General features: G+C 44.8%; 2 protein-coding genes across 8 annotated transcripts in view; both read left to right on the top strand.

Annotated features, from left to right (window-relative positions):
- The window catches only part of LOC133118130 (lysosomal-trafficking regulator-like), a 35,019-nt gene extending 22,425 nt beyond the window's left edge, over nucleotides 1-12,594 (top strand). For 4 of the 7 annotated variants that reach the window (XM_061227902.1, XM_061227900.1, XM_061227905.1 and 1 more), the window contains 25 exons: nucleotides 379-570; nucleotides 673-845; nucleotides 1,054-1,263; nucleotides 1,581-1,757; nucleotides 1,865-1,941; nucleotides 2,031-2,219; nucleotides 2,466-2,611; nucleotides 2,733-2,826; nucleotides 2,928-2,989; nucleotides 3,147-3,202; nucleotides 3,309-3,461; nucleotides 3,913-4,157; nucleotides 4,620-4,686; nucleotides 5,079-5,235; nucleotides 5,348-5,488; nucleotides 5,750-5,967; nucleotides 6,319-6,549; nucleotides 7,357-7,546; nucleotides 8,075-8,211; nucleotides 8,621-8,719; nucleotides 8,843-8,982; nucleotides 9,302-9,396; nucleotides 9,985-10,141; nucleotides 10,773-10,844; nucleotides 11,280-12,594. In XM_061227902.1, the coding sequence (XP_061083886.1) occupies nucleotides 379-570; nucleotides 673-845; nucleotides 1,054-1,263; nucleotides 1,581-1,757; nucleotides 1,865-1,941; nucleotides 2,031-2,219; nucleotides 2,466-2,611; nucleotides 2,733-2,826; nucleotides 2,928-2,989; nucleotides 3,147-3,202; nucleotides 3,309-3,461; nucleotides 3,913-4,157; nucleotides 4,620-4,686; nucleotides 5,079-5,235; nucleotides 5,348-5,488; nucleotides 5,750-5,967; nucleotides 6,319-6,549; nucleotides 7,357-7,546; nucleotides 8,075-8,211; nucleotides 8,621-8,719; nucleotides 8,843-8,982; nucleotides 9,302-9,396; nucleotides 9,985-10,141; nucleotides 10,773-10,844; nucleotides 11,280-11,418 (3,617 nt within the window). In that variant the 3' untranslated portion in view covers nucleotides 11,419-12,594. Of the gene's footprint in view, nucleotides 1-378; nucleotides 571-672; nucleotides 846-1,053; nucleotides 1,264-1,580; nucleotides 1,758-1,864; nucleotides 1,942-2,030; nucleotides 2,220-2,465; nucleotides 2,612-2,732; nucleotides 2,827-2,927; nucleotides 2,990-3,146; nucleotides 3,203-3,308; nucleotides 3,462-3,912; nucleotides 4,158-4,619; nucleotides 4,687-5,078; nucleotides 5,236-5,347; nucleotides 5,489-5,749; nucleotides 5,968-6,318; nucleotides 6,550-7,356; nucleotides 7,547-8,074; nucleotides 8,212-8,620; nucleotides 8,720-8,842; nucleotides 8,983-9,301; nucleotides 9,397-9,984; nucleotides 10,142-10,772; nucleotides 10,845-11,279 lie in introns of those variants that run through there. The other 3 variants (XM_061227901.1, XR_009706369.1, XR_009706368.1) reach the window with 3 other exon arrangements.
- A 699-nt stretch (nucleotides 12,595-13,293) lies between these two features.
- On the top strand, nucleotides 13,294-19,595 carry LOC133118131 (guanine nucleotide-binding protein G(I)/G(S)/G(O) subunit gamma-2-like). Its single transcript, XM_061227906.1, has 3 exons — nucleotides 13,294-13,625; nucleotides 15,834-15,938; nucleotides 17,411-19,595. The coding sequence occupies exons 2-3, from the start codon at nucleotides 15,843-15,845 to the stop codon at nucleotides 17,537-17,539; spliced, it is 225 nt and encodes a 74-aa protein (XP_061083890.1). The 5' UTR covers nucleotides 13,294-13,625; nucleotides 15,834-15,842; the 3' UTR covers nucleotides 17,540-19,595.
- Nucleotides 19,596-20,049: the final 454 nt, after the last annotated feature.

The following is a 20,049-nucleotide window of genomic DNA, read 5'->3' as shown; positions in this document are numbered from 1 at the left end:
TAGCTCTTCTGCAAACATGGTTCATTGTGAATCTGTGTACCTGTGTACACAGGATTGAATGTGTAGGGTTAGAAATGACCTATGGACCTTGCTGTGTTGATCTACTGACATGCTGGATGCAGACCTCCCTCTGAACACATTAAAAAGTGACTCATGTGTGACCCTTGAAATATGCCTGTTAACCTGTATGATGAAAATGTCAGAATGTAGAACTTTAGTGGAAGAAATGTACAGTGTATGTACAGTATATCCTCCAGTGCTAGAATTCTGACGCATGGAATCTGTTATATGCAAGAGATTAAATGTGATTAAATGGATGTATGTGTGTCTGGTTGTGTGTGTGTGTGTGTGTGTTTATGCCTGTGTGTGTGAGTGCAGGCCGCCGTCGGCTCTCGATGGTGCAGTCGGACTCCCTGCTGACGCGTGTGCGCTCGATGGCGGGGGATGATCTGACGCAGATGATGCAGCTCAGGATGAGCGAGGAGAACCGCGCCCGCGCCAGCGAATCAGAGCTCATCCAGCGACTGCAGAGACTGGTGGTGCTGGCAGTCAACCGCCTCATCTACCATGGTACTGTGGCCCCCCTCATTACCCATTTACCAGGGTACAGTGACCCCCCCAATTACTCATTACTCATCCACCAGGGGGATTTATGTATCTCTGGTCTTTCAGATATCGGCCAGGACTGCTTTGACCTCCTGAATATCCCAGAATCCCCTGAGAGACAGCCTAGCCCAGGAGAGCCGACCCCAGGGCAGAACGGCCTGGCTCCGCCCCTCACCGGCATGAGAAGCTTTCAGAAGGCCATTCTTAAGCTGATGGTGGAGGGGATGAAGATCAGCCTGGTGAGTATCCTCCTCTACCTCTAGTCTGCAACCATGTTCCTGTAGTCTACAGCCCTTCCACCGCCTCTACAGGTTTTCTTTGTTGCTCTGAATTGAATTAGCAGTCGATGGTCGTGTATGTGAAAGCGTGTATATGCCGGGGCAGAAGATGGTTGTGTATATTCCCTGGCAGTAGGTAGTCGTGTATGTGAAAGTGTGTGTTTCGCAGGCTGTGTCAGGGAGAAGCGGAGCCCCTAGGCAGCAGTGGCGGCGGATGTTGTGGTCCTGCCGGGACACGTTTCGGGTGCAGATCGGTCGCCTCCTGGTCCACGCGCTGAGCCCTGCCCGCCCGCTGCAGAGCAGGAAGGAGGCTCTGGAGCTGGTGTACGAGCCCTGCCACCCCGGAATCCTGCAGGAGAGCCTGAGCCCGGGCCTGGAGGTGAGGGAGGGAGGGAGGGGAGGAGAAGAGGAGAGGGAGGGGAGGGAGGGAGGTATGTGAGTGGAGCTGGGGAGTGTGTGGCCCTATGCTGCTGCGTGCTTGGCTTGTCTGCCAAGAGTTCAGAGAGCTATTATAGCTGTGATGCGTTTCCATGGTTTCCATGTCTCCATGGCATGTGACTTTCATTTCTCCCTGCATTACAACAATCCTGACCACAAATAATTACACTTCTGCAGTGTACAAGCTTTCATAGCAGTGTGTTTATTTTTTATATGTGTGTGTGTGTGTGTGTGTGTGTGTGCGTGTGTGTGTTACAGCATGGGCCTAAGCTGGCTCTGTACCTGTACGAGCTGCTCCGTGACCACAAGGACAAGCTGAGTAAGGAGGAGCAGACGGCTGGAGGGGTCTTCCTCACGTCCCTTAAACTGTGCGGTCACCGCTGCGTCCCTCCCAACGCGCCCCCCAAACCTGACCTCATCAAGGCCATCAAAGAGGTAACCGCGGCGACAACAGCCCAAACATGCTGCAAAATGGAGGTGCGTCATTGAGTTAACTCTGGGTCGCCAGGCCCCCCTCACCACCTTCCACCCGTCTCACACAGGAGCAGCAGAAATACCTGTCTGATGAAAATATGAGCAAAGCTGCCTGGGAGAAGAAGATGGGAATCACTCAGAAAAGGTGAGAGGTTCTGATTGGCTGATGGAGTGTGTGGGCTGGGCTAGCAGCCCTGTGCTGTGACTCATGACCACTCCCCTTTCTCTCTCCAGTCTGATGCAGAGGCTGGACAGCAAGTCCAAGGACATCTCCAGGATGGCAGCAGACATCACGCAGAACGTGTCCCTGCGGCAGGGCCTGGAGCGCAAGAAGGTGATCCAGCACATCCGCCGCCTGTACAGGGGAGAGCTGAGTGCCAGCCGCTTCTGGAAGGAGCAAGTACAGCAACTTACACACGACAGGTGAGCAGGGATCTCACACCTTATACAGCACACAGCTTACACCGAACAACACACCTTATACACTATACAGCTTACACCTCACTACACACCTTATATACCACACAACTTACAATGAATAACACATCTTATGTACACAACATACCATATACCACACCTATCACACCTTACAACTCATACCTGCCCCACCCTGTGTTTCAGAGCTGTGTCTGTTTATTACAGAATTGTGTACTTGTATGTGTGTTTCAGAGCGGTTTGGTATGACCAGGCCTCATACCCCACGTCCTGGCAGTTGGACCCCACCGAGGGCCCAAACCGGGAGCGTCGGCGCTTACAGAGGTGCCATCTCACCGTCCCCAAAAAACACCTGCTGCAGGACCGCCGCAAGCCAGAGGGTAAGCCCCCCTGTCCAACACTGCTGCAGGAGTCTGTGTACTGTATGTACTATGTGCATGCACACTTTTAGGTATGTGTATGTGTAGGATTACTGTACGATTAATTCTTGTCTTTGTCTAGACCAAGTCAAGCCACCACTGTCTTACCTGTTTGAGGATAAAAGCCACTTATACTCCTCAACTGTGAAAGACAAAGCTACCAGTGAGCCCATCAGGTAAGGCCACGTACACTTCCCACTACCTCGGTATAGAAATACCTGCCATTGTGCTGTGGAGTAGAGAGACTATTTACCTGCTCGACTGAATCCGTTACCAGGTTCACCAGGCGGTGCATCAATGTGGCGCCCTCTAGAGAAACTGCGGGAGAACTGTTGCTGGGTAAGGCCCCAGTTTCTACATTTCTACCCATAATCGTCCTCCTTCTTGGCATCACTCCTGTAAAGTCACCATTTACACCAGCTGTAACATTGTCAAGAGAGGCGCTCACTCGTGTCGTACCTAAGTGACAAGGCTCACTTCCTGTGTCTGTCCTCAGGGAAGTCTGGGATGTACTTTGTGGAGGACAGCTCTGCTGAAGCCCATGACACTCAGGTAAGGGTGGGGTCCCTGCCCTGTGCCCTACACCTGGATGTGACAGCAGTACTGTGTGAGACACAGGTTCAGTGAGTGCTTGAATCTGGGCTGTGTGTCCTCCTAGGATGCCCAGGAGGAGATGGAGCCCGCCTCCTTTTCCTGGACTTATGAAGAGATTAAGGAGGTCCATAAGCGCTGGTGGCAGCTGAAGGACAGCGGTGTGGAGATCTTTTTGACCAATGGCAGGACCTTCCTGCTGGCCTTCGACAACACCAAGGCAAGTCTGTGCGTCATATGTGCAGTGTTTGCTTTACACATGTGTGTGTGTGGTACATGCAATGTTTGAGCAAAGAATTAGTCAAAGTATTTTCGTCTTTTATTTAGCCTTCAGTATTTCTATTACGCTTTTGCTAAATAAGACAAAAAGATTGTCAATGAGGTGATACAGTACAGACTCACTTCAAGATTTGCCAATGAAGTCAGAGAATTTCACTTGTCAGGCAAAAAGTTATATAAAAATGTTAAAATATTAAATTAAAACAAAGAAACATTTTCTATTTCAGAAAAAAAAAAGATTTAAAAAAGATTGAAAAACAAACACTACATTAAGATTTGCAGTGTGTTTGTGTCTGTGACAAATGCAGTGTTTGATTCACGTGTGTGTGATACATGCAGTGTTTGTTTTACATGCGTGTGTGACAGTAGCCTTTTCCATCCTTTCCCGGCAGTTCCGTGACGTTGTTTACCAGAATATTCTCTCATCCAACCTGCCCAACCTGCTGGAGTACGGGAACATCATGGCACTCACACACCTGTGGAGCACTGGCCAGATTTCCACCTTTGAGTACCTCACACACCTTAACAAGCACGCTGGCCGCTCCTTCAATGACCTCATGCAGTACCCTGTGTTTCCCTTCATCCTGAGAGACTACACCAGTGACACGCTGGACCTGAACGATGCTGCCATCTACAGGTCAGTCTCGCTATTGACCCTGTCAGGCTCTCCGGGAGTCTATCATCAGACACTGTTGGAACAGTTAACACATCTGCCCTGTGTCGTACTGAGAAAAATTGCCTCATGTTGAAAGGGGCAGCTGAGGAACTTGGGTTCAATTATTGCATAGAGTACCGAGATCAAGGTGCTGAATTATAATTTTGTTGATGAATGATATGTGCATGGAGAGTCATTTTCATGTGAAGGCTGTGCAGTAAGACTCATTCATGATAAGAGCCAGCATGCTGGTTCTGAATGAGTCTCACCTCATTACAAATAACCTGGTCTGTTGACTAGCACAGTCCTGAGCTGAGAACAGGTCAAGGGCTATGGTCAGTGTTCTGGGCTTGTTTGGGTGTTTTGGTTTGGGTTCGGTGTTCTGGGCTGTGTCTGGGTAAGAGCAGAGTCCAGTGGGTCAGGATATGCTGTTATCTCCCACAGGAACCTCAGTAAACCAATAGCAGTGCAGTCTAAAGAGAAGGAGGACCGATATGTGAGCAACTACAAGGTACATGATGCTCACCCGTTTACTCCACGCTTTTCCCGCTCAACATCCTTCTATCTATGCTGTGGAGGAAGAGCTAAGTGCTGTAGCCTGATAAGTTTTCATATGTTTTCTATGGAATGTACACCGCGGCTCTTTATACAATACACAAAAACTCAGAGTCTGTAAATTGACTTCAACAGTGCCATTTTCAGGCCATGTGCCAAAGCACATATACACACACACCTTTCTCGCAACATTTTAAGTGTTGTGTGTTGCCAAATAGTGATGTTGAGTATTGACCTGTTTGTATTTGACGTGTGTAATTGTGGTTGTGTTTATGTATTTGTGCAGTATGCATGTGTGTGTATTGTGTGTACCCATGTCGTGGTGTCTAATGAGGACCTGTGTTGCAGTACCTGGAAGAGGAGTTCAGGAGAGGTACTGCTGATGGTTGCTCCATGCCCCCTGTGCAGCCTTATCACTACGGCTGCCACTACTCCAACAGCGGCACCGTGCTCCACTTCCTGCTCCGAGTGCCCCCCTTCACCGACATGTTCCTGGTCTTCCAGGGTGAGCGGATTCCCCGTACATAGCAGCTCAAACTATGAAGATACGTTCAGTGTAAGAGTTCACAATGACATTCAAATGTTTTAATGTTAAATGTTTCTGTATAATTGTACAGACCACAACTTTGACATCCCAGACCGTACCTTTCACTGTATGGAAACTACGTGGCGTCTGTCCTCCTACGAGTCCATGACTGACGTCAAGGAGCTCATCCCAGAATTCTTCTACCTGCCTGAATTCCTGGTCAACAGAGAAGGTACTGCTGGAGCCCAGCGGTAGCCAGTGAGAAAGAAAACATCCCATGACGGGGATGATGTGTCTGAACCTGGTCATGATACCTGTGTACTTCCTTTTTCATTGAAATGTGTTTGCTGTGCTTGCGTAGCACATTAAAGCACTACCCCGTCATAGCAAAAATATTATAAGCAGTTGAAGAGAAGCTCACGGTCCCCCTCCTCTCTCCTCCCTTGACACCCCTGTCTTCTCCATTTTGTCATTCTTCTCTTCTTACTGTCAGGGTTTGACTTCGGTGTCCGGCAGAACGGTGAGCGTGTGGACCACGTCAGCCTGCCACCCTGGGCCCGGAATGATCCGCGTTTGTTCGTGCTGATCCATCGGCAGGCGCTGGAGTCGGACCAGGTGTCCCAGACGCTGTGCCATTGGATTGACCTGGTCTTCGGGGTGAAGCAGAAAGGCAAAGCCGCCATTCAGGCTGTCAATGTCTTCCACCCAGCGGTGAGGGCCGGTCCGCAATGCTCTGACCAAACATCCGCATCAGGCGTACACACAACTGCACTAGACTGCATCCCACAATTTTCAATTGGATATCAACCCCCTATGCAAATATGGCCATAGCTTTATACCTCTTCAGAAGTGTGAATTAGCCAGTGTAGTTACATTCCTGCATGCGTGTGTGTGTCTGTGTGTGTCTGTGTGTGTGTGTGTGTGTGTGTGTGTGTGTGTGTGTGTTTGTGTGTGTCTGTGTGTGCGTGTGTGTGCGTGTGTGTGTGTATGTGCGTCTGTGTGTGTATGTGCGCGTGTGTGCGTGCGTGTGTGTGCACGCGTATGTGTGTGTCTGTGTTGCAGACGTACTTTGGGATGGACGTGTCGGCGGTGGAGGACCCTGTTCAGCGGCGTGCTCTGGAGACCATGATTAAGACGTACGGTCAGATGCCGCGGCAGCTCTTCAGCAGCGCCCACACCGGCCGCACCGCCCCCCACCTCCTCACCGAGAGCGAGCTGCCGGCCGCCGTGGGGCTGTTCGTCCAGCGCGCCTTCAGAGACAGCAAGGAGCCGCTCAGAGAGGTGGTCTGCCAGGTACGAGTATCACCTGTGGAACACAGAAACAAAGAAAAATATCCAAGTTAAATGATTTTGATAAAAATGTGCTGCACCATAAACAGAACATTTAGACAAGGTTGATGTTTGTGAGGTAAAGTGCAAATTAATGCATGTAGATGTGGTATGCAGAATGCAGCAGCTCGTCTGGTCTTCAACCTTCCCAAACACTCTCATGTCACCCCCCTGCTTACTTCCCTCCACTGGCTGCCTGTCATGGCTCGCATCAAATTCAAAACATTACTGTTCCCCGTTGAGGTCAGAACAGTAGAATCTCTTCCCACCTTCAAGCGCAAACTGAAAGTGCACCTCTTCAAGCAGCACCTCTCCCTGTCCCTCCCTACCTCCCTGTAAACTCTGTAATTGTTGTCTTTCTGTGATTTACTTGTGTATCAGGATGTTTAGTTTAGTTTCGCTAGGTAAGCAGTGTTTGGCTAGGTAAGTGGTTTGTTCATCCATTTGCGTGTTGCAGTATTACGATTTTAAAATATTAAATTTAAATTTAAATTCCAATGATCAAATAGGCCCTAGGCCTTATCTTTGTTGTGCAGGTACCAGTTGAAATTGTACTTCCCTCTAGGGTCTTTCAGCGCACTTATCCCTGGTTATGGGTATGCACTTTGCACTTTGTTGTACATCGCTCGTGGATAAGAGCGTCTGCCAAATGCCATTAATGTAATGTAATGTAATGTATCTTGTGCCATTGCTCTGCTTGTGTATGGCTGACTGCAGCATTGCTTGCTTTAAGGAGGGCTGTAATAGTGTTCTCTCCTCCCCGTGCTACAGAGCCCACTGCCCTGGATCACAGGGCTGAAGTGGGGGGAGTACGTGGGCTCCCCTTCTGCCCCCGAGCCCGTGGTGTGCTTCAGTCAGCCCCACGGAGAGCATTTCGGCACCCTGCTGGCCCTGCCCACCCGGGCTGTCTGTGGCCTGTCCCGCAACTTCTGCCTGATGATGATCTACAGCAAGGAGCAAGGTAGCTGCAATGCCCCGAACACAGGGCCATAACCCCCCCACCACACACAGAGCCATACACACACCCCACCACACACAGGGCCATAACCCCCCCACCACACACAGGGCCATAACCCCCCCACCACACACAGAGCCATACACACACCCCACCAAACACAGGGCCATACACACACCTCACCACACACAGGGCCATACACACACCTCACCACACACAGGGCCATAACCCCCCCACCACACAAAGGGCCATACACACACCCCACCACACACAGGGCCATACACACACCCCACCACACACAGGGCCATACACACACCCCACCAAACACAGAGTCATACACACACCCCACCAAACACAGAGTCATACACACACCTCACCACACACAGGGCCATAATCCCCCCACCACACACAGGGCCATAACCCCCCCACCACACACAGGGCCAAAACCCCCCCACCACACACAGGGCCATACACACACCCCACCCACACCCTGCCTACAGTGATTCAGTGGCTCCTACGGTTGTGTACTTGCAGGAGTGCGGAGCATGCACAGCACGGATATCCAGTGGTCGGCCATTTTGAGCTGGGGCTATGCTGATAACATACTTCGACTGAAGAGCAAGCAGAGTGAGCCACCAGTCAACTTCATCCAGAGCTCCCACCTGTACCAGGTGTGCCCACCCAAACATGCCCAACACACACAGGTGTCCCACACAAAGTGCACACAAAGATAGCCCTCGCACACTGACACATGTGTATATCAGTTTGATGTTTGATGAACAATGTCAGTTTTTTGATATCCTTGAAAATTAGACAAAGCACGAGTTATCACAATAAGGTCTTGATGTGTGCTCCAGAGAAGAGATTTTAAATGCCGACGATGCAATCTTGACACAATAGAATATTTGTACATACAGGACTGTGTCCTCTAGTGCCCTCTAGTGTTCTGTGGTACGCCCAATGGTGTTCCCAAATTCAGCAAGCAGTGTTCATACCTACCCAATCTCCATCTCTCTCTCTCTCTCTCTCTCTCTCTCTTTCTCTCTCGTTCACCTCCCTCCCCTGCTCTCTCTCCCTCAGGTGAGCAGTTGCGCTTGGGTGCCAGACAGCTGCCAGCTCTTCACAGGCATTAAGTGTGGGGTGATCTTGGCCTACCACTGCGGCTTCACCAACACCGTGGTACGTTTGCAACACACCCTTCCTTTGGGTGTTTCCTTTGGGCGAGGCCACAGGAGTGACGGGGGTTCTGAATGTGTGTGTGTGTGTGTGTGTGTGTGTGTGTGTGTGTGGTCTCTCCTGCAGCCCTCAGAGTTGGAGGTCGACTCCCAGGTGCACCTGTACGGCCACACAGCGGAGGTAACCCACCTGTTCGTCTGTAAGCCCTACAGTGTGCTTATTAGTGGCAGCCAAGATGGCACCTGCATCCTTTGGGACCTGAACAGGTGTGTGCTCTTCCCTCTTCTGAGAAATTACCCAGAACCACAGTGAGGAGAAAGAATGTTAGTCTTTGTGTGTCTTTGCATCATTCACTCGTGCACAGAAAAGCTAACAAAAGGTTAGATCGAGTTGATTCTAGGTTTGGAACTTCAGCGTAAGCACCAAATAAGAGTAAATGCCAGTAAAGCAGGCCATTATGGGGTGGAAAAATCTGGATAAATTGACATAGCCAGGACTATTGGCGTGACAAGTTGTCAACATTGACTGTTTGGTGTATTGTTAAAAATAAAAAATGCACTCAACTCAATGTTTCCTCAAACCCAGGTTGTGTTACATACAGAGCCTGGGGCATAAGAATCCTGTCACAGCTGTGTCCGCCAGTGAGACCACGGGTGACATCGCCACCGTATGTGACTCTGGTGAGTTATTCAGACGGGAAGAAAAAATCAACAGCAAAACCATTAGCAGTTTAAATGAAAACAGTCCACACGTAAGCAGGCCCCTTGGTTTTGCACATTGTCATTCACTTCTTAAAACTGTTATTTAAATACTTTAATGAACTGCAGCCTGCTTGTTAGTGGACAAAAATAAAATGAAAATGACTTTAATCATATAACCTGTTGAAAACCCTGAACCAATGGATGACAGGTTGGGCAGGTTGTGAATGCTGAAATACTGGAATTTCACTATCAGGTTTATGGAGGGTGAACACTAATCAGTGTGAATCCTGCATCATTGTAAAAATAGCTGCACTAAATTAAAAAGCTCTTATGGCTTCATGTTGACAGAATAGTATAATTGTACACTTCTGAGATGCTAAATTAACCCTAGAAACATTTTATATGCACATTAAAGTGGAAATATTTGACAGCTTCCCATGGCTTGATGTACACATAATCACATTCAACAATATCAGCTCCCCCCCCCCCCCCCCCCCCCCCCCCCACACAACAGGCTGCAAAAGCATTAGCATTAGCATCTTACCTGCTCCCTCTGTCTTCTGCCAGCAGGGGGTGGCAGTGACCTACGCTTGTGGACCGTGAACGGAGCCCTTATTGAACTGGCTCAGAGTCGAGAGACCATCCACTCTCTGGCGTTCTCCAATCAGCCAGAAGGCATGTCTGTCAATGTCATCGCCGGGGGACTGGAGAATGGAGTTGTCAGGTACAGAAACCTCTGCCTATCCCCTATACATAACCTGTAGGATAAGCACATGATCAACCAGCAAGAGGATGATCTCTGGAGCTCTCCAAGCACAATTTGCTTGTGGCTGGTTCCTTAGACGATGGGCCAGTCTCATACAGATTAAGCCTAGTCCTAGAGCTTCTCCATACAACACTCTATTTACTTTAACTAAACTTAATCTGTGTCTGTGAAACCAGCCCTAGATTTGCTGAAGAAAACTTTTAATTTAAACAGTGTGACCTACTAAACAACTCAGTTCAGATTAAAGCAGAGAGCATTGCTTCCCTTTATTGCACTTGCACAGAGAAATTAAATTCTGCATGCAGAATGCATGTACAGTGATGTGGTACTGTTCCTCTTGGAAGTTTTATTCAGAGATGATATCTAGTGCATAAACAGATGCTTATGCTGCGTAACTCATTATCCTTTCACATTAGATTCAAGAGAAAGTGGAACATAAGAAGCTGGATTCTGGAAGAATATTTTATTTATATGTGCCTCTATCTGCATTTTTCCAGCCCCTAAACCCTCATAGCTATAATGAGTATGATAAAACTCCATTATTAATGCGCTTTTAAAATCCCTCTCCTCTCTCTCCTCCCTCACTCAGACTCTGGAGCACTTGGGACCTGAAGCCTGTCAGAGAGATAACTTTCCCCAAGTCCAACAAACCCATTATCAGGTAAAGTAAACTCATTATCAGGTACAGCATGTCTGCAATTCACACAGCGTTATGAATCAGAGAAATGCCTTAAGGTTTAAGCCTTTATGGTTTAATCCTACTACTGTTCTATTGTGGGTGCAGGTCTGTATATATTTTCATGTCAAAGCAAAAAGGATATCAATATATGCGCATATACACAGTGGCCAGTGTATGATAATAAGTTAATAAAATTACTTTGCAGTTTATGTAAATATCATCATCTGGAAAACCCAGCTGGCAGTATGTGAACTATTTCAAGTACAATTAGAGTAAATTAAAATTGGTGTACTTTGCAATAAATTGATCAACAAACTTAAATTAGAAGCTACAGCCTTCACCAGATGGGTTTTGATTTGTGGCCAAGAGTTGCAACGCTGTTTGACTGCTGAAACTGTGCTGGTCTGCCCTCCCCAGCCTGGCGTTCTCGTGTGAAGGACACCACTTGTACACAGCCAACAGCGATGGCACGGTGTTGGTCTGGTGCCGGCGGGACCAGCAGCGGATGAAGCTCCCCATGTTCTACTCCTTCCTCAGCAGCTACGCGGCTGGGTGACCCTGCACGCTTCCCCCCAAGAAACCAGGGGCTCAGAGCATGGAGTAACCCAGCAAGAGCTCTATGACATACACCAGCCGCTCCCAGCAGAGACAACAGAGCTGTGTACATACAGGACTATAAGCAATCTGAATGTATATACAGTATATATGGGAATGGAGTTGTTCAGAGACTTTGGCTGAGGGATTTGACACTCAGATGGCAATTCTTCAACCTGGTCCTTATCAGTCTTTCGTTAGACATTCATTTGTACATTTTTTGTCTGTTGATTAATATTTATTTCCCTTTGTTGCCACGAATGTTGTAAAAATGTAAAGCTTATTTTACAGTATTGTTCTTTTTAGACTGCTACAGACCGGCTTTGCCAGACAGGGGTGATGTTTCAGCTGCTAATCTTTTTGAACCCACTGTTTGCATCTCTAGTGATTATCCCCCAAAAGTGAAGCACAGTAGCCTACACAGGCTCTGTGCCTGTCACTGAATTTTGGACCTTGTGTGTTCTCTTGTGGCAGCGTTTAGCTCCTGGGACTCTTACAGTATCTTATTAAAATCATAAGGAGTCAGAGCAAAATAGCCCACTTGCAAGACAGATTTATTTTCAAGGTACTGTGCAAGTCATTATACTCTAATGGCTCGGAAAAGTCTTTCCTGTGTCCCTTGAAAGGGATGAGCAGTGAAATGAAATAATGTTTCAAATGTAGAATGTGCTTTCAACTGCAGAGGTTCTGCAGAGAAGCCACTTCTGATCTTGGTGGCTTTCAATGCTCTCCTGGCTGTCCTGTTTTTACTCTGGGTTATATGATGTTATATGTTGGGCTAGAGGACATGGAGGAGAAAGACTATTTCCAGGCTGAAATCACCTGTAACACCATCCTTTTTTAAAGACAAATTCTCACTGTTAAAGTGCATATCAAACATAAACTCCCTGCATTTGCTGCTGCAATATTAATTACTTTATTTCTAAATATTATCCATTGGCAGTTCATAGGACTGTACATTCTACATTTCATATTATGCTTAAACACTACTTGAAAGGGAGAGTTTTTGTTATTTTATCCTCACGACAATCATTTAATTTTCCAGTGAGTTTTGGAATGAGCTCAAGCAGATTTATGTAACGCTTTGTTAGCAGGTTTCAGAAATATATGAAGCTAATAAAACAGGTGTCTTTTCACAGTTTTTGCACATGGGCTTGTCTTCCCAAAGCATTGCATGTTTACAGTGTGTCATATGATCAAAGCTTCAGTTTCTATATGTGTATACATATACATAGGACCACCTTCATGTTTCTCCTGCAGTAGTGTGAACAGCAGTTTTTAGGTGTATGGTCACAAATAATTGAAAGCAACTGAGTTCTGTGAAAAGATTTTGTTGTCGGTTTGTTTATTCTTTTCTTGTTGAATCCAACATGGTAAGTGAGTTCGTATGCATAGCCATCAATTCATATGTCCATATAAAGATACATATTTAAGTATTATTGACATTATGTGTACCCTTTCTTCAGAACTGAGCACCTTCAGGCTACAGATGATGATGTCCCATCAACTGTGATCTATCTACAGACCAGCAGGGTTGTGTGTAAGCAGAGGGTGGAATTGTTCCGACATTTATTAAAATCCAATTAACCATAGGCCTAGCCAATGGGACATTTTGGATGAGGTAGAAGGAAAACAGCATTTGCGTCGTGTGAGTGAGCACTGGTGCTATTTTCTCTCAGAAATTGCATTGTATTTGTTTTATAATTAATTCGTCCATTAATTGATTTATAGATTCACGAAGTTTTAGATCCAGCGGCTAAACGTGCACGCTACGAAACGGGTTTATAGGATCCTGTAATTCCTACTCTGTGAATACTAGGCAGTGGAGTTTGTTGAACAGGCAGTGACACACGACTGGAAGGGTCTCCCTGCTGCTATAAATGTTCCTACTCCAGTAGGGCTGAGGAAAGGTAGGGCGGTCCAAGGTTTACAGCGAATATCATTAGGCTAATACGCGCTGTATCTGGCGGTGTGTTGCGTTATGACGAGACAAGTAAGCGTTATTGAATCATTATATTAGTTCCTCTGGTTGATTGGATATTGAATTTTCTCATTTTGGAAGAAAGTGATGTTTCGGTTTTAGGCTACCCATACAGCCTACTGAATCTTGCGGGAGTGGAACCTCTCTGTATTATTGGGAAATCACTGGAAGCCGACAATTTACTTAAGGTAGGCAAAAATGGTATTTTAATTTCCAATGTGTTCGTTTGTATAATTCCACGATAAGTTACCAAACAGTTAGCCAGTCGCAGCAAAGTATCACTTTAAATGGGCTACGACAGAAAATTTGAATAACTTATCATTTTTCGGGGTTCTCGCGTTGGTTGCTGCATAAAAGTAGCTAAATCAACGGAAAATGTACATTACGGAGAATTTAGATGCGTGTAAATTTCATGCGTGCATGTATTCGGTAATATGGTAGGTAGGCCTAATTTACAGAGACTGACGCTGGAGTTTGACATAGAACATGCAATTTGACACACATAGCCTATAGTTCCTCTTGGCTGAAACGAAATGTAAATGTTGTTGTTTCTTGAAGGCAGCTGTGCAAAATACCCAGAGGAAACCTAATTTTCGGAGATGACTTGGCTAGCAATACTTAAATAGGCTATTTCTAGGATAAGTAATTAATGGCCTGACTTGATGTCCAATCCACGCGAACTAGATTGACTGTATCATGTGCGACACATAAGAACTGACCACCAGAATGACAGCTTCTCTAAACAGCTTTAAATGCTGATTTCGTGTATAAGTAGTGGATTGAGCATGTGGGTGTTGTGTGGACTACAGATAGTCCTATTTCTAATAACAAATTGCATTGCTTAGCGCTTATCATTAAACGCTGTTCATAAAAGCTATGGGCCATTGAGTCAAACGGCAGCTGTTTCAACAATACCACTGTAGATAAATAAAGTTCAGAGCAGAAGATAAATGATTATTACTTTTCCCATTTCAGCACATAGACACACATTCTTATCCGGAGAACAAAATTGACTAATGTAATTGGCTACTGCAAATTGTGTGAGGTTTTTTTTTCAATGTTTTTTAACACTCAATTTATAGAGCTGGGTGATTTATTGAAGCAATTCAGAGCAGTGCCCTGTGGAATTAGAATCAAACTCACAACTTTTGGGTTTAAAGTCACGGCTGTATGTTCTCAGGGTTTGCATTGGGCAGTGGGACTTTAATTATGCTCTTATTGCCTTTCTTGCTTTGCAGCTAAAGGGGTTACTCTGGAGTACTGTATTGCGTTCAACATATCAGATCGCCTCACTACTGACCAACAGCTCACTTCCTGCACTCCCTGAGTAGACTATGCCATCCACACTCCTGTCCACTCTGTCTCTCATGTCATAAAGGCCTTCTGTGTTTTTGCTTATTTGTGGCCTTCTCTGCCCTCTGTTATATAAACTTGCTCTGATGTCTTCCTTGTCGCTGATACTGTGATGGGAATTTGCATCCTAGAGGTATTGGGTGCTGTTTTCCACCAAGATGGGAGCTATTGATTGCACCTACATTGTCTGCATTTGCTCATTAGTCTAATTAGAAAGGTTCTGATTGGTTGATCCACTGTCCATGTGCTATGAGCTGTCAATGTGTCGCAGACATAATGTTTAATTGGCATGCTGTCATACAGTAGATTAAACTATTAATTTTTTGATTTGTGCAAAATCATTTAAAACTCTTGCTTCCATTCATCACATGACTCGTTATGTTTTAGTGCTCGTTGTGCAGTGCAGACCTGCTGCTGCTTCTTGTCTGTCTCATCCATTCTGCACCTGAACCTGTCTGAAAGTGAGAGAGTGGGAGACAGATTACTGCTCCAGACACATTTCGTTAGCGATGACAGGAGTCTGGATTCTCTCTCCCTGAGAATGTGGCATATGGCTGAGAGCTGAGAGGTTAGGCTGAGTCACTCTCCACACTTCACTGCACAAAAAAAAGCAGTTCTAGGTGAACCATGGATTGCTGGAGTACGTACAAATGAATTATACTATACCTGAAAATGAATTGGGATAGCTTTTTGCCTTGAGTTTGCTTCCATTTTTGTATTATTTTTACATGTATTATTACCAGCTGCTAACACTTAGTATTTTCAGTATATGAAACCTTAAATGAGTCCTCAGTTTCACTCAGTTACTTAGTATTCAAGATTTCAGAACGCCTTATGACCCAGATAGTCAACACAAACTCGGTGGGAAAGTTTTTCTGCACTTGTATACATCAGTGCTGGGGGAGAGCAGTCTGAAGCGATGAACTGACTGATGGTCAGGAGCATCCATACACCAGCCATACATTATCTGGAGCCCAAAGGAAACGTCTAAATACATACTCTCTGAGACTTCCCTTTCTGTGTTTTTGCCTTGTTTCTTGTAGGAGGCCACCATGAATGATAGCGTGTGCATCAGTACTGCCAGCATCGCGCATGCAAGGAAGACTGTGGAGCAACTCAAAATGGAAACCTTTGTGGAAAGGATAAAGGTTCTGTCTGTCAGTATGTGTGTATCAGTATGTGTGCGCACTGACATATTTTTGCATGTCTGCGTGTCTGTATGTGTATGTGTATGTGTCGTGACGTGCTTGATGCTCTGTCTGCATATTTCTACCTATTTAATATTTGCTTATTTTATATATTTATATGTAAAATAAGAGGGGCAGTGTATCGCCTTAATTTTTTTGTCATTATCCTGAAACCTTTTTTTTTTTTTTTTGGAATAAAACATGTACCAATTTACATGACAATCACCAATTTTAGCAAAGAGAAAAAATAATTAAAAAACCAACTGCTGGTTACTCTGCAATCGATGAGCTGGTTTATCACCAGAAACAGCATCAGTGTCATTATCAGTTTAACAGTGTGTTTCCAGTCCCATAATTGTAGCTCATTGGCTGTCTCTGTTTTTCACACACAATTTACTGCTCTGCAGGGATGTTGCTCTCATACCCTTTCTCTTTCGTAGTGGTTCGTCTGACACTTTGACCACAGCTGCCACTAAATAGAAAAATGGATCCAATTCTGTTTAGGAGATAAAATGTATACATATCTGCAATCTGTTAATTGAATTGTAAAACATTTTTGCCAGACTGAGACGGGGAAGCTCATCATTGAATTACACTCCTAACATCCTGGCGTCAGTGTGCATTTGTGAAAGGAAAGTGCTCGCTGACTCCCCCGAATGGGAAACTAATGAAGACGTGGTGTGCTTCTGCATTTTCCCCCACCGGGTAGATGGAGAAGACAGCGTCTTCCTCTGATCTCAGACTCTAATTAGGGGTCTGCCAGCAGAACAGTAGATCAGCTGTAGGAATGGAGTGTGTGCGAGCTGGCAGAGGAGAGGACAGTATGTTAATTATCACGTATCGGTTAGTGTCATGTGATGGAGAAATTAGAGGGGCACTCCAGCACTGCTGGTTTATCTCCCGTAATTATAGCCCATCTGCATCTGACGATGTGCTGGGTCACAATTACTGCCGTGTCTCTTGTCTGGGGGTTTTTGGACTCCATTTTCTGCGGCAGAATAACAGAAGGTCATGTTTATTGGCTGATGCATGCTGATGGGCCCACAGAATGTGGCTGATTTTTATGTGCTGTTAACGCTAAATTATCTCCAACCTAAAACTCTCTGAAGTGGAGCTTTTTAGTGTTAGAAAATAATGACCACGTTATTTTTCTTGCACTTGCTGTTCAAAATCAGCCAAAATGCTCCTGGGGTTGTTGTTGCATTGCAGCACTCTAATGGAGATTTTCAAGATGGCTTCAGCAAAGTCAGCATTTAGACCCTGCCTTTCAGTACCTTAACCCCCCCACCCCCCATGTGTGCCGATGCTTGTGTGTGTGTGTGTGTGTGTGTGTGTGTGTGTGTGTGTGCGCGCATGTGTGTTTGTGCTTGTCATCATGTTCTCCCTAAGCTCAGTGCTGATCCATGCTGATGTTCTGTTACTCTCTCCCTCAGGTGTCTAAAGCGGCCGCTGACCTGATGGCATACTGCCAGGCTAATATAGATGATGATCCTCTCATCCTGCCTCTGCCCATCTCTGAAAATCCCTTCTGCCAGAAAAAGCTCTTCTGCACCATCCTTTGAGGGCTGTTGCCCCCCTTCACTGCAGGGCCCATCACACCTGACTCCCACACTGTAGGGGCAGGGCTGTGACCCTGACAGCCTGCAGTAATATTGGGTGACACACCTAATTTATGAACAGAAGGTGGTGCACATAGCACCATCTTAGTCCTCTTATGGTTTTGTCTTTATTTAGCCTTCAACATTGAAGAATGTTGTTGGTCATTGTTTGAGATGTTTTTTCTGTTCTTGCTTTTTTTCAAATGGCCAATCTTTTGCATGTCTTGGTGAAAAGGCCAGACGGGGATTTCCAGAATATACAATATCTTGCCTTTGACAATAAAACCATTCTCTTCCTGCTGTTATGACAAAATATGGCAGAGAAGACTGATTAATATTTTGAGTTTGTAAGAACTTTCTACTGACAATATATAAAGTAATGTAATCATTTCAATGCACAACAGTGAGTGTTGCCTGTTATGCAGTGTTTTCAGCTATCAGTCATGTGGTTTATCACATACTCTGTTTTAAACCTCAGGTCCTCTTTCAATGGCCTATATATTACATTACATTTATATTACATTATTGGCATTTGGCAGAGGCTCTTATCCAGAGCAACATACAGTTGATTAGACTAAGCAGGAGACAATCCTCCCCTGGAGCAATGCAGGGTTAAGGGCGTTGCTCAAAGGCCCAACGGCTGTGCAGATCCTATTATGGCTATACCGGGATTAGAACCTTGCGTGTCCCAGTCATTTACCTTAACCACTACGCTACAGGCCGCCCCTATATATCTGTCTGTTTTTCACTTCATCAGATTTATGAGTACGATTGCCTACCAACTTGGCAAGATTTCCCTTCTCTGTCCACCATTCCGTGCAGCATATCCACAATAGATTGCACATCAGGAAACAAAATATATAGCTGCTGTTTGGCTATAATTCACAAAGGCTTTTGACGTTGCGTTTGGGACACAGCACAAGAGACATTTTAGGTGTATATATGCACATTATTTTTAAAGTGACGCATACAACCTTATAGCTACACTAACAGTACAATAACTATGTACATGTGCAAACATTTAAATATGCTTGTACATCATACTTATCCCATTGGAGAAAGGTTACATACTAGTGTTTGTTGTTTATGACAATATTTTTTTGCATTTCTGTTGGATGTGGAGGTGAGAGAGGAGAGAGGAGAGAGGAGCATGCACTCTACACCATATGCTTTCTGATGCTTTATATAATGAGATGTTCTCTTTGTACAAATTGGTGCATTCTATGATATTATTTATCATACACAGACTGTATTTGAATCTCTTTCTCTAGTATCCAGTATCCAGTCTTTGCTGGCACACATGTAGAGGTTTCAGGGCACAACAAATAAACAAAAGATGAAGAAGGGAACTGACATAATATCATCTCAGTAATTACATGACTCTTTTGGTGATGTGTACAATCTGATACGTATCCTCAAATAGTTTTCTTTCAATTTTCTTGGTTTTGTTTTAAAGCATTTTAAATCATACACCTCAACAACTGGAATAAATATATTTATGATTGAAATAGTCTTAGTAAAATGTTCTTTGTGTAGGCATTTGGTTATAACATTGCAGACGTGAAATCCAGAACTGTATTGTCTACTTTTATAACTAATATACTGTATAATGTATATCAAATGAATATATATTTTTCCAAATCAGAATAATTTATTTGCTGGTCATGCTGGGAAATATCTTCCCTTTAGGGCAGAAAACAGTGTCCAAACTTATTTGAAAAGGGCCGGTGTGAGTGCTGGTTTTTGTTTTAACCCTGATAGTCAAAAACACCTGATTTGACTATTTAACAAATCATGGTCTTCAGTCGAGACTAGAATCAAGTGTCTTATTGGTGAGCAAAGCAAAAGCCTGACTCTTTTCAAATAAGATGGGATACCCTGCTTTCAGCATACTTGTCCCTGGTTATGGTTATGCACTTTGTTATGCATTGCTCTGGATAAGAGTACCTGCCAAATTACTATAATGTAATTTAAAGATATAGAATGAAAAAATGGCTTTTGGTGGTGTATTCCTTATTGTAGTAAGTGTTCAGACAACTTTTTTGTAGTGCTTTTTTGTAAAGTGTAGTTGTATTGTAGAAATCAGTAAAATAATTTGTAAAATGTGGTATTTCTTTGCTTTATTTATTATCATTTTATGTTTAGGTAAGATGATTAATGAACATTCCTGGGTCAGGAAACTAAACACAATTATAATAATCGATAAAGGAAACGACTGCTACACTTGGATCATATTATATATCCCATCATCGTTTTACGTAAAAATCACTCTGATTACTTAATTTTTCAAACTAGAATTTAACAGCACAGCATTCTCTTTACAGTGATGGAGTAGCGCCCCTTGTGGCTAGTCGTTATAACACTGGGACTTCTTCATATCCAGGGAACCTCCTTGATTTACATTTCACCACCAGTTTTTGAGCGAACGTGCCTGAATGTCTGTTGCTTATGAAATGCAACTACAAGTCCCAGAA

Source organism: Conger conger, chromosome 18 (genome assembly GCF_963514075.1).
Source record: "Conger conger chromosome 18, fConCon1.1, whole genome shotgun sequence".
NCBI classification, from domain to species: domain Eukaryota; kingdom Metazoa; phylum Chordata; class Actinopteri; order Anguilliformes; family Congridae; genus Conger; species Conger conger.
The sequence above is the reverse complement of the archived record's forward strand: the minus strand, read 5'-3'. Positions and strand labels throughout refer to the sequence as shown.